An 18082-nucleotide genomic window follows, 5' to 3' on the forward strand; every position below is an offset into this window, starting at 1 on the left:
CAGGGTGAGGTGATCCTTCCCCTCTGCTCAGCACTGGTGAGGCTACATCTGGAGTGCTGTGTCCAGTCCTGGGCTCCCCAGTACAAGAGAGACGTGGACGTGCTGAAGCAAGTCCAGTAAAGAGCCATAGAGATGATTAAGGGACTACAGCACCTCTTATTTGAGAAGATGCTGAGAGACCTGGGAATGTTTAGCCTCAAGCAGAGGGAACATCTTATAAGGGAGCATCTTATCAATATGTGTAAGTATTGATAAAGGGAGTAAGGAAGATGGGGTCAGACTTCTCAGCGGTGCCCAGTGAAAGGACAAGAGGTAACAGGCACAAATCCAAATACATGATATTTCATTCACACATAAGAAAAAGCTTTTTTACTGTGAGYGTAAGTCAAACACTGGACCAGGTTGCCCAGAGAGGATGTGGAGACTCCACCCTTGGAGATATTCAAAGCCCAACTGGACATGCCTCTGAGAAATCCACATCAGGGACCCTGTTTTGAGTGGGGGACTAGACCAGATGATCTCCAGAGGCACCTTCCAGCCTCGATGATTCTGTCAATTAAAATGCTAATATCAGTGCATCTGTCTTCAGAAGCATGTAGCAAAATCTAGAGCATCAGAAGATAGTACCAATTCTAATTCCAAAGGTACAAGCTAAATGAAGTTACACCAAAAAAACTAAATTTTAAGATGGAAAACCCCACGATGGTATATTTACAATTTACTCCTTACAATTCAATTTTAGAAATTTAATACAAATATAAACACCTCAGCAATAAAATTGTTATCTCTAAAATACACGTTCTATTTTATTGCTCTCTTTCCTACCTCCGTTAGAGCAGCTTCTTTTTACATATTACCTAAGTAATCACAGCAAGTGTCAGAAAGACTAGTGAATATTACCTTTATTGCTTACTTCTAGATACAGTTTGTTTTGAGCTCTGTGGGTCTTATGTATTTATTTTTATTATTCCAATTAGTTCTCCTTTTTTACTGTGCCTCCATAGTAAAACTACAGTAGTAAAAGTACAGCTTTCCTATTTTCAACCCTTTAAAAGAAATCAGAGCAAACAACCTAAGACTGAAAACAGAAAAAATGCAAAGCGCACAGGAAGAAAAACTGGAAGTGAGGAATATTTTTAGTTTATACTCATCACACAATCAAAACAAGTGTCAAACATGAAATGGATGTCTCTATCTTACATATTTGACCAGATTAGTTAACTTATTCTGAACAAAGAACAGATTAAATCTGTTCTTCAGCACATAATCTCTAGTAATAGGCTTTACATCATTAGCAGGATTAGTAGCATGGAGAACAGCTTTCTGCCACCAACAACATGAGAATAAGTGTACTTTTACAAAGGTATTGTATGAAACTGGCACAAAAATAAGTATTTAAACTAGAAAGCTCAGATATTTGATCTTGTAGATAAGGAATGTTCCAAGAACATTATTTTATGTATTTCAATTTTAGAATGCCATGGTTAAAGGGAGTCTCAGTATGCACAGAATCTCTTGAATGAAATAGAGCAAATAACTCTATTAGTTTCCGTATTACTTCTGAATTATATGCATCTTCTAAATTATTTATTTAAAWTTGAATCAAAAGCCATGAAGATACAGTAAAGAGCTGAATAAATTTAAAAGTTCACATAAAATATCTGTCTGTTTTTAACCACCTGCTTTGAGGATGACTCAGTAAAAAAAATACAGTATTTCAGCTGCTGGTAAATTACAATAGGTTTTCTACTACACAGTAAATTTACATTCCCAAGTTCTGCATTAGGCCATGCATTTTTTTTTGTCATATTTTTCTGTAAAATGCAAGGTTTTATTATCAGTTTGCTTTGAGGAGCTTGTCTCCTGGATATAAGTAAGTTTGAAAGCCACTCACATTTGATGGAGATTTCCATTAAAAGCTAGACAATTTTTCATTCAAGTGATTGTCAACTAGTTGTAGAAGAAACTAGTCCCTTCATACCTGTTCATACTTCATACCTGTTTTCAACAGGTCATGTCCACATATTTCAAATTAACACTTTCTGATGTTTAACAGGCTGTAAAACAAAATCCATCACTACAGTTATGCTTTTCAGAGGTTACTAGAATTACATATCATTTCATGCTGTGATTAGGGGATGCCATATATAACATAACATTAATGCTTTTCTTGCAACTCACTGACAAGCCTTTCAATAATAAAGAAGGTTGCTGAAGACAGAATTACCTCTGAAACAGTGCAGTTTTTCAAAAAATAACTTTTTAGTCACACTGCCTCCGGAATAGTTTAGTTACTACAGAGACTAGAGATTCCTTATCAAAGCCTGCCTCCTTGTGTTTGCAGGGTTACATCTCTTGAAGTAGTCAGACAGTCACACCCATTTAAGTTAACCTAARAAGAAATGAATTTTACTGACCACTAATCATTTATTTTCCTTTTGCTAGTGGATCTATGGGGCAGTCTTACACTTATTGGACCTAATGACAATTACTGAATCTGCATTTGCTATACTAAATAACTATGATGAACAAAATATTATCACAGTTGAGAAAAAATATTAAATGGACTGGCATACAGTCTAAAAGAAGATGCTGAACTGTAACAATCCCAAACACTTCAGTAACTATAAAGCAGCTTCTCATTTCTTAAAAAAAGTTTGCTATTTGAGACAGATTGATCATGTCTTGTTTGATCTAATAAACAAACTGGGTTCCTTGATTTCCATACAGTCTCCATAATCTAARAAGAGAAAGTCTTTGAGAGTCTTTGAGAAAGTCAAGCATATTTATGATACATTGTGTCAGAAGCCAAATACATTTTTCTTGTTTCTATCAATTATGTACACTACTAAGAGTGGCTAGGACTGAAAGGAAGCAAAAGTTTTCCAACAGCATATAAAGACACCGATCATATGCTGATGTGAGTTATCTTATCTTAAAAGGAATTAAGCAAGCAGGGTTTGTAAGGAATATGATCAGATTTAAGTTTCTGCAGTACCACCAGCACGTACCACAATATAAAGCAACAGCGATGTGTTGTGCTGCACAACAGCACCAATATTCTCTTAAACATTATTGTGTGTCATGTGGAAAATGACATGGCAGTTGAAAAATACAGAATCACAGAATGGTTGAGGTTGGAAGGGACCTCTGGAGTTCATCTAGTTCAACCCCCAACCACCCTGCTCCAGCAGGATCATCTACAGCACGTTGCCCAGGACCTTAGCTAGATAGCTTTTGAATACCTTGAAGAATGGAGACTCCAAAACCTCTCTGGGCAACCTGTTCCAGTGCTCTGTCACATTCACAGTAAAGAAGTTTGTCCTCATTTTCAGATAGAACTTTGTTTCAGCTTGTGCCTGTTGCTGGGCTCTACTGAGAAGAGTCTGGCCTCTTCCTCTTTACATCCTCTCTTAAGATACTTACACACAGTGGTAAGATCCTCCCTCAGTCTTCTCTAGGCTAAAGAGGTCCAGCTCACACAACCTTCCCTCACAGGAGACATGCTGCATGCCCTTCATCATCTCAGTAGCCCTTTGTTCAACTTGCTCCAGGAGCTCCATGAGTCTCTTGTATTGGGGAGCCCAATACTGGACACAGTCCTCCAGATGCAGCCTCACCAGTGCTGAGCAGAGGCGGAGGATTACCTCCTTTGACATGCTGGCAATGGTCTTCAATGCACCCCAGGATACCACTGGCCTTCTTGGCTACARGGACACACAGCTGGCTCATGATCACCTTGTTGTCCACTAGAACTTCCAGGTCCTTTTCTTCCAGGCTGCTTTCCAGCAAGTCAACACCAGCCTGTCCTGGGTCATGGTGTTATGCTTCCCACGATGCAGCGCTCTGCGCTTGGTTTTGTTTAATAGCTTGAGGTTCCTCTCTGTTCATCTCTCCAGCCTGTTAAGGTTCTTCTGAATGGCAGCAAAGCCCTCTGGTGGTTCAACCACTCCTCCCAGTTTTATATCCTCAGCAGACTTGCTGAGAATGTACTCTGCCCCTTCACCCAGGTCACTGATGAGTAAGTTGAACAATCCTGCACCCACCTCTGGAGAACATCGCTACCTACAGGAACTAAACTCCAACTAGACTTTGTGCCACTGATCACAGCCATCTGATCTCTGTGATTCAGCCAGTTCTCAATCCATATCACTGGCCACTCATCCAGCCCACCSTTCCTAAGCTTGCCTATGAGGATATTATGGAAGACAGTCCCAAAAGCTTTGCTGAAGTCACAGTAGACAACATCCACTGCTCTCCCTTYATCTATCTAGCCAGTCAGCCCATCATAGAAGTCTGTCAGGTTGGTTAAGCACAATTTCCCCTTGGGAATCCAGGCTGACTACTYCCGATCACCTCTTCCTTGATATGCTTCGAAATGGTGTCCAGGAGGAGCTGCTCCATCAAAAAAATACAAACCATCCCTTCTGCAGTTAAACAGTTTCTATTTTACAAAACATAATTATCAAATTACAGTTTCTTTAAATCAACATAAGCCAGTAATACCAAAAACCAGTAGCAGTCCTGCCTTCCCYCTAAGTCATACCATCTGGTTCCTTGTCTTTGTCTCTGTGTGGACACAGCTGTTCAACAGTAGTGAGCTAGTTCAGCTGGAAAACAACTTTGTTGTCCTTGATCATATGGTTACACTGATATTTGCTTCTGGAGTAGCTAAGTGGTGAGGAAAAGACTGAAGGACTACAATATCTTCTCTGGGTGGTAGCACTGGTTTATATTAGCTTAATATTTCCAATGAACTACAGGCAAAAAAAAATAATAGCAAGATGTCAAAAATGGTATATGTAAATAAAATGTGTAACTATGATTCAAATTCCAAGCTTTAAGCACACATCTCTGGCACCAGTAGATGCTGGAGAGACAAAATAAACAACAGCAGTAAGTGGTTGCCCCAACAATTTTACTGCTAAGCTATAGCAGGTAGTATTTTAGATTTTGAGGTTGCAAACGCATCTTGACAGCGTTCCATTTACTTCTGGTATCCGTGAAGTAGCTCTTAATGTCAGAAATATACAAATAGAACTAAACTAAAATGCACATAAACCAAGAGCCTAGTCATTGTTTGTCCATACTGAACTTACTGTGTAATGGAGATATATTAATATATGGACCCAATCATTTGGCTAAGGATGAACAACTACTGTCAATATTCCAAACCTATATAGGCCTTAGGCACTTATCTTGGGACTGACATCCATCGCATGACCAAAATGCAGATATTCATCATCGTGTATTCACAAGCAGTCTTGTGAGAGAACATGCAAGCACTAYCCCGTCACATAACCTGTTACTCTCCTCTTACTATTGCACCATACCACCATTCTGGTCACATGGCTCAGGCATTTCTAGGTATACGTGTGCAAAGTAGTGTAGCAGAGGTGAGCCAGCAGGGATGTCCAGGAATGTCCAGGAACACATCAAGCATTTCTCACTCAATTTCTTCCCCACAATAAATTATTGGAAATGTACAAAGCTCTTCTGAAACTCGCTTCAAAGGCTCAATAGATTCAGAGTCTTTCCCAGTGAAGCATGTAATGAAAAGGGGTGTTTTCCTTTAATTTTACTTAAAATCTGTGTTGCTTTCAAAATGTTATCCGAAAAATAAGTCTCAAACCTTTTTATATACCTACATTTACAACTACACAATTTACTTTTTAAGGAAAGCTTTTCTTATTCATAGCATGCCAGAACTATATACACTATGCATGCTTTGGAAATAGTAATATTAATAACCACCTTGTTTTGAAAAAAGGTATCACTGCTTTTTACTTTAAATAGTAATGTACTGAGAAGGATATCACTACAATATAGTCTTCAATTATATGACAGACGTGCTGAAGTACTCAAACAGAAAAGTAAACACAGCATATATAAGTTTTCGAACTACTTAAAGACAATCCAAAGGACTTCACAGAAAACGCTAACTAAGGATTTAATAATATTTTTTCCTGTACACTAAGACTCAAATTTCAGAATGTAAAAGACATTAATAGGGATCAGCCACCAAAACATTTCTGTTTTAAATTAAACTCAAAATATTATTTACACTAAATGTTAGTATTTTAATTGAGTAGTTAGATACGGTGTTACGTCCAGTTAAAACAGAAAAAAAAACCCAACRTATCTTGACCTTGCTGGTGCTTTCTGTCACACAAGGTAGCTTTCGTTTTGTGTTTTTCCAGCAAAAAACCAGTAGGTACTACTGAGAATGTCCAATGTTCTAACATGTAGCTGTCTTGCTTCCTTGGTGATACTTTTGCATATCAGCACATTGCTCATATATAACATAGTAAAACTTCTTCTGACTCTTTGCCTGAGCTTTTTTCAGAGCTTTCTGAAGCCCGAATTCCATGAATTTGCCCTTGTAAACTTATGACAAATTAAACTATCAGTTATACCAGTATTTTTTTTCCATTTAATCCTTTTTGAAGACAGGCTATTAACAAGTAAATCCCAAGAATGACCTCCCATCTTAAGAAAAAAGGAAGTTTTGTTAATATATGTAATAGTAATAGCATGTAATAGTTTGTAACTATTTATGATCAGCTAATCTTAGAAATTTTCCAAGTGTGGTGACAAACCCTGTCAGGAATTTAAGAAAACTAACTAACAACAAGCTTACACTTCTTAAGCAACTCTGGGAACTCTATAGAAAGGGTCACAGACTGCACCCTGATAATTATTCGTTTGGAAGCTATAGATTACAGACTTACAGTAAGAGAGACTGTGTTTCATTGAAATGAACACAGCAAAAAACAAACAAACCCAGCTCCCTCCTCACCTTAAAGAACCCTGAAAAGGTGAAAAGGCTAATAGGAGATAAAGTGAACATTACTAAAAGGATTAGAGATTCTCAAACCAAAACTGGTTACTCAGAAARGGGACAGACAGAAGAATTCTTCATCAGGAGAAAAAGTCTGAAAATGCCTCGACTGCTAGTTTTTAGCTATACTTACGAGCATTACCTCAACACAGAAAAGTCTGTTTTTACACGCATCTGTGTGTGCCACACACACACTTAGGCTGTAGGCCCTACCAGAAACACTAAGAGGCTTAACGCTGCAAAACCCGCAGCTGAAGGGCGGGCTCGGGCTCGCAGCCGACACGGCTCACAAGGCAGAGCACGGAGCAGCACGTCCCGCCCCAAGAGGCGGAGCTTCTCCCTTTCTCTGTACACCGGAGGAGCGCGGAAGCAGGGAGGCGCCGAGCCCGGCGCAGGGGCTTGCCGCACCGGGGAACCACGACGGGCCGGCCGCGGGCCCGGATACGGGTCCAGGCCGGGGCCGGGGCTGCGCTGCGGCCGCCTCACTCACAGTAATAGGCCACCACCGGCTCGCGCTTGTCCAGCTCCTGCGCGGTTCGCAGATGATGCTGGATGCTCTTGAACTGCGGCGGCAACGGGGGAAGCGCCGCGGCCGCCATGACGCCGGCAGCTGCGCAGGCGGCGGCACGCGACAACGGCTGCGCTCAGCGCTAACGGCACTCGCTCCCCAACCTCGCGCCGGCCGCTTCCGCTTCCGGCATAGGGCGGGTGCGCGCCTGCGCGGGCGGTGCGCCGGCGAGGCGCGCCCCCTGTCGGCCAGGAGGGCGGCGGCGGCCGCTTCGGCGGAAGGAGCAGCCCCGCGGGGCGGGGCGGCTCGCCTGTGCCCGCGCAAAGCTTCCCTCAGCGCCTGCGGGCTCCCGGGTGTTTGAACCGTGTTGTGGAAGCAGCCTCCTCCCTTCCTTCTCCCCGCGGCGGAGCTTGGGGCCCCCGGGGAGCTCCTGGGCCCAGCGGGGGAAGATGGYGGCTCGGTGCCCGCTGCCCTTCCCTGCGCCTTCCTCTGCGAGCCAGTGTGCCCAGAGCAAGGCATTCGGGGCAGGCGGGATACGGCCAAAACCAAAACCCTTTTTCTGGTTGAAAACAAAATCGGAATTTCCACTTGGCGTTGCTCCAAAACTGAGATGTGGTGCGGGAAGCTGAGCGCTTGTGCTGTCTCTAGCTACACCTTCACACTGCTCCATCCTCTCCCCCTCTAAGCGCAGCTCACTGGAGAAGCGTTGCTGTAAATGGCCTGGCTAGTAATGTTTTATCGGACTGGGCTGCTTCCTGGAAATTGTCAGCCAGTCGCCAGCCCAAGAAAGTATTTCTCTTAGCAGAATTGCAACTTCCAGATAACTTTTTCTTTGAGAAACCTCCAGAGCCTTGTTTTTGTTGAAAGAGAATTCAAGCAGTGAAAGAAACGAGCACTGTTGAATAAAAATGGTTTAAAATGGATCATATAAACTGGCATATAATTTGTTTTGCTGTCATCTTCCCATTCTGACAGTGTAGGTAGGTGATTTCTTAATTTCTTTTAGATTGCTGTGTTTCTAAACTTCCCTTTGGTCTCCAATTGGGTCTGTGACACATAAGAACAGTCTATGTCCCAGAGCGTAAAGCAAGATGTGTGCTGGTGGGAGGAACTGGGGTAGGAGAGATGGCTGCGTTTGTCTCGTGGCTGTCTTGGGAGAGTGCTGAAACGAGAATGAAAATGAAATTACGGCTGAACAGAAGAAGGAAGAGAGCAGAACAAGAAGTGGTTGTAGGACTGGCRTGTGGTGGTGGTGTACTACAACTGGCCCAAAGCAACTATGTCTTTGCTGTAAAGGCAATCACCACACTTTTATATTAGAGTATATTGAGCTCATTGTAGCTGTTAGAGGAAACAATTTTAAGACTCTTTGTTAAGTGAAAATTGAAATGGGCATAACATCTGGCTAGAGATAAAACTGTTTGTAAACACAGGAGCTGGGAATTGATTTGAATGCTCTCTGTGAAAATGAGACAGCTAAAGCTGGGTGGAAAACAAGGACAAGGTCAAAGAAGCACTTACACTGTGACCCTGATATTAGCAATGAAAATACTTCCTGCTGTGTTGTGGGATACAGGGCGTTGTGTGTTCACTGTGTAAAGAAATAGAATGGAATCAAAGAATCCCCAGGTTTTTTATGTAATTCCTTTCACAATAGGAAAAAGCCATCAGGATCATCTCAAATATTTGCTAAGTGTTTGAGCTTAGATCAGACAGTGAGGATACRAAAGCAACACAGAAACACATGATATTAGCAGGCATACTATAAATTTCAAAAGGAGCAAGGATAGAAGGGAGCTACAAGAAAGCAATACAAATGAGGATAAAAGTGATGGGAATTTGGAAGATTAAAAGAAAGAAATATTTAGGGTCACTTACAAAGAGCTCCAGAAAACAAATGGCAAAAATAGGAAAGAAAGTGTTGAAAACCATGGGGAAATGGTTCTTCACATCGGAAGAACCCATAATATTTCCATCAGCATGTTCTGGAAACTAATGATAGAATCAGACACAGAAAAAAACAGTTTGCACTAAAAGACCATAGCATGTTTTGTTTTTAAGTGAAAAACTGAGACTAAGGAATTYCAGAATTTTCTTTTCACAGTAAATGAAAAAATCTGCATCTGGTGTGATCTGGAACAAGAACAGATTTTAAAATGTTCCAGATTTTGGTCACCAAAGGAATGGGTGAGCAGTGGGTAGTCTACTACTTCAAACCTCCTGGATGTCAGCAGGCAGCCCATTGCTAGTCTTGGCTCCATAGTGCTTTTGGCAGTCATGGGGAAGTCTCCTAAGGGGCTGAGGATTCAAACACCGCTCTGACCTTTCTAAAGTGTTTTGAAACCTACTGAAGAATATTAAGTAATGGAAACACTAAACACCAGGGAAAATACTGACAGAGTTGTGATTAAGTTCTTTTGTTTATGTACAAACAAACGATTAAGTGTGATTTGAATACAACTAGTCACAACTGTACCTGGAGTATGGAAATAAATTCTGTTTTTAGTAATAATACATAWTTTGTATTTTGTGTATCAGTATTTTGTGATCCACTTTGATGTAAATAGCCCAGAAGAGATCAAATCCAAAACAGCTAAATCATGCAAGTAATCCCATTTATATGACAAGGTCTACTTGTGTGGGTTAGAATTACAAAGCTCGTGGAAACCTGACCTAGTCTGCGACTGCTTAAGTAAATACAAGYAACAGTTGATGGCAAAAGGCTTTGTGTGATTTTTCCAGAATTTTCCAAATATTCCTAAACAGATCCAAACACTATCCCCTTAACCTCAATCTTGTATGCTTTTATATTGAATGTTGCCTGAACTGTTTTTTTTTTCCCCACAGAAGTTAAAATTCTTTAAAGAAAAAAAGCTGTTCCTCTTCTCAGCGTGAAAATCCTCAGAATGTTAGAGGCCTCAGACTGTGCCCTGAGATGCTGACGAATTCCTTCTGTCTTTGCTGTTTGCTGGATCATTGCTAAGTAGTGTTTACTTTCAGTCTCTCTCTTGTTTTACTGAGATTTGGAACAGAAATTTTTCAACTCAATAGCCATGTAAAATGATGAAAGAGGCCCCTTTTTACCCTAGAAATTGAAAATATTTGGTAAACTGGTGAAAAATAGCTAATTATTAAGATTATAATTTGTACATACTTTATAAGAGAAATTACCTCCTCTTTTCTTTCCGGTTCTGAAATGTTTTTTTTTTTTTTTCGTTACCCCACTTCAGCACAAGGAATAAAATTACTTTTAAGTTTAAGATTTCTATCAATCCTGAAGAAAAAACAGGAGCACAAGAAAACAACTGATACCTATATAAAGCCCAAGTCATAACCTAGTAAAATAATTTTAGTATGCAGAGTTCTATTTGATTGTTATTCTAGTAACTGCATACAGAGTARTAAGTAAATAGATGTGACATAGCAAAAAATTCAATGGGCCTAGTCCTGCAGTCATACACTGGCAAAACTTTAACTGGAAGGCATGASTGGACTAAGAAAAATAAGATTTTTTATGATTTTGTTTATTTTCACACTTGTAACCCTCTTATCCAAAACTAAGTTACAGAGCTTTTTACTCCTTCAGAGTTAATTACTCAAAATTGGTATATTGGTATAAGGGTTCCAATTTTGCCTCTGAAACTTTTCTGCCACCAGCCATATGTATATATCTTAGCAAGTTACACACACACAAACACGTGAAAGTAAATCTTAAGAACATGTATAGAATTTGAAATAGCTTTTCTTGGCAGGTCAGTAATCATATTGGTTCTGACTACGTGTGTTCAGAAAAGTAACATTTTTCATCAAGCTGTGAATACATAYATAAGATACATATAAATACATACATAAGTACATATAAATAAAAAATCATGCAGCATAAAGGTGAAGAATTGCTGCAGGTAAGAGTACATTCACCAGCTGCAACACCCAGAACACCTGAAGTGTAGCAGAGTCACTGTTGTCAGATCATTTACAACTGCATTGGGACAGCTAAAGTAGGCACAAATAGGAATATTTTGCAAGTCATTTTTTAATACATATCAAATGTATAAATACTTAGGTGACACAGTAAGAGTAAAAAGTCAGTGTTGTTTTAATTTGAAAAGTTCAGTTGCTTTCTGAAAGATGATAATAGTTGTTATGAAGGATAGAAAGCACAATGCTGTATTTTGTCACAGATGTATGGTTATTAAAAGGAAAATAATCATTAATTAAGTGACCATCATCTTAATCAATTATTACTTTTTATGAAGAAAAGATATATTTAATTTTTGCTGTTTATTTTCTTTATGTKAGATTTCTACCATGAAAAAAAAAAAGAGGGAGAGAATTACCCGAGGAATTATAGGCCTTAACAACCCTGACTGCAACAGAAAAGATTAACCTCTCTCTTGTCTGGGTCACACAGCTGAAATAAAAGGCCTCACTTCCACAAACAGCAAAGCCCAAAACGCCAAGGAAAAACATACGAACTGAGCCAAAGAAAAGAATGTGGAAGTAGCCAATTACTGCTGTTGGCCTGAGCTGTGAATCACAGGGATATTCAATATGAAAACAGAAAAGAACAAAATTATTGTTGGAGGCCTGGTCTTTTTCRTTATCCAAAATACCTTGGTTTAAAAGAAAGAGAAAGGAGGTATACCTATGAAGGCTACAGCAGGTATCTCACAACATGATGGCTTAGAACGCCTTGTTGTTGCTACTAATTTTGGATAAACATTATTTTATCCAGCATTTATCAGCTAATCTGCTTAGCCGCCTTTATCTGTATTCTGCTGTTAGAGTGCACGAGGGAGAGCTGGACCGTTTGAGGGAGAGCCCCCTCACTACGTTACTCTGCGCGCTTACGTGAAGGAATGTAACGGCAGATGGACGACCGCCACGCCATTATCAAACCTAGTGATATTCTTGAAAATTAAATTTCAGCTGCTCCAGACRGACTGTTTCTAGCCACCCAGGCCGGTCCCGCACAAAATCAGCAGCACCGCTGTCGGGCGACCTGCTCRCGAAGCCCTACGTTACTCCTTGGTTACTCCTTGCTGGAAGCGTGGAGCTGGCAGGAGGGGAGGGGGCAGCTCCCCCCAACAAGGCCGCGACACCCCGGTGCAGCGGGTGGCTCCCAGCACCGCTTCCCCCGGGGCATCGCCTTCCCCTCTACCCCTCCGCTGGCGCCACTTCCCCCTTTCCCGGGTGGGCGCGGGGGCTTTGCAGCCCAAGGTGAGTCTCGGCTCCCTGCGGCTCCTGGCTCGGCAGGGTGAACGGGCTGCGGAGACTCGGTTTAAACCACAGCATCTGCAGTCTGACCATTGCTCTAGGAAGGGCAGTTGCTCTTTCACCATGCAAGCCCAATGGAGAGGAGTCATGTATAGTCTTGGAAAGCTGCAGGGCCAAGATTCTGGATTCCAGTAAGTAGCAAATATTGAATTAAGAAAAATAACATTATCCTCGAATATTATTATTAATGACTTATTGACGATAACTATTAATAATAATTTTCAATATACTCCATATGCACAATGGAGAGGACACCAGAAGATCTATACAAGTGAACATATACATGCCCTAGACACTTACGGTGGTAAACACAGAGTGAAATGCTGAAATGTACCACAACCACATTAGTTTTGAAACTACTGCAAGTTTTATGGGAAGGTTGGGAGAGGAAGGCATAGAGATCAAAAAGCAAAGGAAGAAAAGAATTAACTTATTGTTCTATTGCCTAAATTCAACAGCTTATTTGGCATTTTGAACACAATTTTCAGTAAAATAAAACTCAATAGCCAAGYCCAAAGAGCTACACCTGGTCTTTCCCCTCCAAACTCACAGACAGCCTCCTTCACAACTGGCTGCAGCGTGAATTCAAGCTGATGTAACAAAAAGTGTTGCACACTATAGTATGTGTTCGTATGCGTAGAAATGTAGGCATGAGGAGGGAAAAGATCAGAGTTTTRTGTGTAGATCTTCTGTCTGCGATGACTAGTAAAAGATACTACAAGAACTATATTAACTGCATGATTAGAATAACTACTATCAGGCACTGGAACRCTGTCTGTATGGGGGTCTGGGGGTGGGAGGAACCCTACCTCCTGCATCTGCTTAAGTATCTGTGTGCTAGATAGATTACAAAGACTGTGAAAAGTAAATCATTTTGTGTTATTTCTTACAGCTCCTTCTTCAGATAGTTAATTAGATTTCTGTTTATCTCTTGGAGGATTGTAAAGAGTGTTGTAGTAGTAAGTTGTACTGAGACAGTTTTTTTAACGTTTTGAATACAACCTGATACTGCACTGCATGTTGAAAATCCTCAGACTAAATGGACTAAAAGCAATAATATCTCTCAGTGGTATGTGATCTGCAGTAAAATACTGTCCTTCACTGTGAAAGTGTGTCAGACCTTCCCTCTTTTTTTAAAAAAATGTAATAATTACCATTACAGCGCATTGTTGTTTTTTTCTGCTCATAATACATATGGAGCTTAATTATCATCCAAAAGCATTTTTTAATGTTCTCATAATACTAGAAAATTACCAAAGTAGCTTAGCGTGCTGAACTGATTTGTAGTATCAGCAGTCTTTAATGATTTAAAGCTTTTAAAATATGAGTTGCTGTTGAAAACCTGCTTTTGAAAGCATTTCARAATATACTCATATTGGTATTTCTTATGGGCTCTTTAGGCAGAAATATTTGAAAAGCCATAATAGGAAAACTGAAAACTCCTAATTTCTAAGCTACAATACATATTTCAATGTTATTTTTATTATGCTTGATGTAGAATAATTATTATTTTTACATCTATCYATTCACAATGATCATTGAGGTTAATCCTGAAGTATTTAATTTCTGTGTAAATAAAAGCAATATTTTAGGATATGTTCTGTGTGAAAARGTGCTATATGCAAATGCTATTCCATATCTTTTTGTTGTTAGGTAGGGATACTGAGTCWTATCTAAGACAATCAAATCATTCTCTTTGTATGACCTCAGTAACATCATGGAATCTTTAACATCTGTCTCGTGATAAAGGTGCTARGAGAAGAGCTAGCTGGCAATGGTCCACTTTATTTCTGGGACCACGTGAGGAATACAGTTGAAATGAAATAAGAAATAAATTTTGGAGAGGCTGCCATATAAACCTGCTACATACCCCATGAGCAGTGCTCAAGCCCCACTGGTCATTATGGAAGTGTCCCTGATAAAAATGTCCRTTTCTTAGAAGTAGGTTCAAATGTGTGCCATATAAGCTAAAGCACAGGAAGTCCTTTATCTCTGCAGCATACTAGAACCGACACTGTTACCTCTTTTGTCGTGATGTTCAATAATGTGTCTCACAACACTGCATTAAGARAATAATGGACTTTAGATGGGAACAGAGTAAGCTGTTACTGTGCAGTCTTTCCAAATGTAGTCTACTATGGCAAATCCAACATTCCAAGCAATTCTTCAGGACTTTCTTGACAAGAAATCACTATTTGTTTTGAATTTGCAGGAGTGACTGTCTGTTGGTTGTCCATTGTGCACAAATAGGATAGAAAAAGTTGATACCACACTTCTGTCTAAGTGAGACCTAAGCCTGGCTTTTAGTTCATGRCTGCAGGCTTAGCATAGTGCCATTTAGCATTTTAATCAGTTTAAGTCTTACTGTATAATCACACAGAAATAAATGGACATTAAACAAATGTATAAAGAAGTACTTGTGCTTAGATTTTTACTGAATAGGCATGAGAGACCTGTTTAACATTAAGAACACATAGAAGTAGCAATATCTTGTTGAAAATAAACTGGTATCACTAAGATAAGATCTTGTATGCCTAAAGAGAACTTGCATACCTAAATCTTAGAGAGCAGCTTCTCATGTCAGCTCTCTAGCTTTGCCTAGCCCTGGAGGAACCTGAGTTTCCATTTTGGTTTGTAGAGTTCCCCACATGTCAAACTTCAGACACACCCAGAGGCCACTGCTAGCTACAGATCAGTGCCTAATTCCCAAGTAACCTCCAGTGCAATTCAGGGCTGAGATAGTGATTGCCTCACCAGTAGACTRGTGGTGGTTCAGACTGCTTCCTTGGGTCATTTTGGTCACCTGCGCGTTTATGTCTAGGACAAAGAGCAGCAGGCAGGGGCATGATCCTCAGAGGTTGTGTCTGGATGCAAAGTCTATGAGGTGAGAAGAAGGATGGACAAAGATAGACTGGATTTATCTCACAAGGTTATGGTCTCAACCATGGCACTCAGTCTGGGGAAATGTGTGTTCATACCTCACCTTTTCATCATAGTGTTAAAAAAAAAGAAAAGAAAAGAATCCATGGTCTATGTAATGGAAAATGCATATTTTGAAGGAAAAAAAAAAGGCAGCAAGGCCATGATGAGTCATCCTTTAGCTTTCTTTTTTAAAGTTGTTATGTCCAGTAGTACAGACTTAATGAAGAGGAATTTTCATACTAGTGTTCACTGTGACGAGGGATAAGGACTGCATGGCACACATCTGACATCTTTGCTATKAATTAGCTTCTTAGAGCTTGTTCCTGTGCAGCCACAGTTGAACCTAGYACTACTCTTTTGAACATACTTGATCTGGTAACTCGTGTTACCAGATGTTACAAATAACATTCTCTAAAAAATCCACAACAGTTCTTTACATAGTAGTTCTTTTTGCATTGTTTTTTCCCAGTGTGTCCACTGGCATTTTCTGTTAGATGATTAATTTTCAGTGCCATTGTACTAATACAAGTGTCTCAGAGGTTTGATGTTTTTAAATGTCTAATCTTAGAGTCCTTAAAGTCTGCCCTTAGAGGTGTAGCTTTAAAGGTTAAAGGCTTTCCAGCACAAAATGTTTCATATCCAGGATAGATAGCCCTTGTTTCCATCCTYTCCTTTCTCCAAATTTTTCTGACTCCTCCTCCCAGCTTGGACCCCCTTCCTGCTACCCATCTAGTAGCAGTTATACAATGTTACCTTTTTTTGAAACATGCAGAGAGGGGAAGTTGTTTATGGAGGATCCTCTTGCCCTTTAAATAAAGCCTGGAAGGTACTGGAAGTCATTGCTGGAAAAAAAAAATCAAATATATATTCCAGCAACAAKAAAGAAGTCATGATTTGTTTAAGATTATCAGATTATTGTACATCTAGCTGTCTGGGAAAATTCACTCTGTGCTACAATGCATGTTTATTTTTTCCAAACATATCTGCTGGTCTAATGTGTGATATTAGCTCTACTACAAACCTTTTCCTAAGCATAACTCATTGTTTTAAAACCAGATAATACATGTTGCTTATTTGCTGTCTTGTTTCTTTTTAATGCAGGACTTATACCAGGCTTTCAAATATGATTACTTCCATGGCTGTATTTGAATACACTTGCGCAGATCTCTCATTCAGTTTGCAAGCATGAACATTTAATTACAGGCGACTATAGGTATTTTTTTGTGGCACATATGCTTGGATCTTCATGGGACTACAMAAAGTTTATTGTGTCATGCAAATCTCCAAAGCTTGGAATCAGCTAATGCTGATTCCAGCACAAGTACACAGGAGAGAAGCCCTTATCCCTGTTGGAATAAGCAGTTCTCAGCAGAGGGCGTTTGTGAGATGTGTGGAGTTCCTGGTTTCTGCACAGACTGATTTTGCATCAGTAGTATTTGGGAACTACTGATGAGGTAAATTTGCCTCCCACGGTTCCAAGCTGACAGAGTCCCTGCCCAGATTTGCTCCACCTGTGCTTGCTAATTTCCGTTTCTGCAGACTTTCTTTCTCACCAGTGAGGAATGCCTGTCACACTCTCCTTCCTTTGCTCTTGTACTCTATTCCATCACAGCTGCACGATGGGGTTGTCCTAGACTATAATCTGAAATAACATTCAGAGAAATGGATACACTCTTTTGTTTGAAAAGTAAATGATGAACAGTTTTTCTGCAAGGATCTGAATTAAGGCTGTTTTATGTCAGAATCTCTGGATCTTTTACCTTTCCTTTTCCCCTTTGCAGGAAATTATATTCATGCTGTTTAAGTATATTCCCACATCTTTACACAGACATCCATTGAATGCCATTAAAAGCATAATCCAGCTTTCTGTTTCCTCTGAGCTGGAGGCCCTCACAGTCTTTAAAGCTTATTTCCATGCCATTCAGAGTTCTGAAAATACACAGTAGATAAAAGGAAGTGCTCATGAAATTCAGGAACATAATTTCTGACTGAATATATTTCTAATTCCTCCAGCCTGGAAATTCTATCTTTCAGTCTAGAGAACAGGTATAACTTGCTAGAATACAAATTGTCCTGGAGGATAGCAGTATGAATTTTGGAGTGCAACAAAAATAAGGGGTCTACTCACTTCTCCTCACACAAACTTCAGATGAAGTTTACTCTGGTAAAAACTTTCAANAGATGAAGTTTACTCTGGTAAAAACTTTCAAAATGTTTTTTTTTTTTTTTTTTTTTTTGTTGATATTCCTGCAAGAAGACTCAGCCTTTTGAACTCCCAGCTAAATCGTTATTTAAATATTGACTGTAACTAAATCATATTGACTGCAAACTATTCTCCTGGGGGAATCATATTTATTGTTCACARATAAATCCATTCTCAAATAAATAACTGAAAGGATCACAGTTCATACTCTGGGCTCACAGAGTAAAAGCCACATATTGATCTAACTGGAGGGAATCAAATAGAATGGCTCAGATTCTTTGCAGGAACTTGAATATTGGTGGTCTCAAAAAAATTATGTACATCCAGCAAA

At 39.8% G+C, this 18082-nt stretch overlaps 1 protein-coding gene across 4 annotated transcripts in view; it reads right to left on the bottom strand.

Annotated features, from left to right (window-relative positions):
• Positions 1-7534, bottom strand: part of VTA1 (vesicle trafficking 1) — a 43733-nt gene extending 36199 nt beyond the window's left edge. The window contains exon 1 of one of the 4 annotated variants that reach the window (XM_085299274.1): positions 7332-7534. In XM_085299274.1, coding sequence (XP_085155400.1) covers positions 7332-7440 — 109 coding nt within the window. In that variant the 5' untranslated portion in view covers positions 7441-7534. Of the gene's footprint in view, positions 1-3426; positions 3518-3738; positions 4486-4546; positions 4778-7331 lie in introns of those variants that run through there. The other 3 variants (XM_085299276.1, XM_085299277.1, XM_085299275.1) reach the window with 3 other exon arrangements.
• Between the last annotated feature and the right edge of the window lie 10548 nt (positions 7535-18082).

Source organism: Rhea americana, unplaced genomic scaffold (assembly GCF_003343005.1).
Source record: "Rhea americana isolate MKP2758 unplaced genomic scaffold, rheAme1 scaffold_149, whole genome shotgun sequence".
Taxonomy (NCBI): domain Eukaryota; kingdom Metazoa; phylum Chordata; class Aves; order Rheiformes; family Rheidae; genus Rhea; species Rhea americana.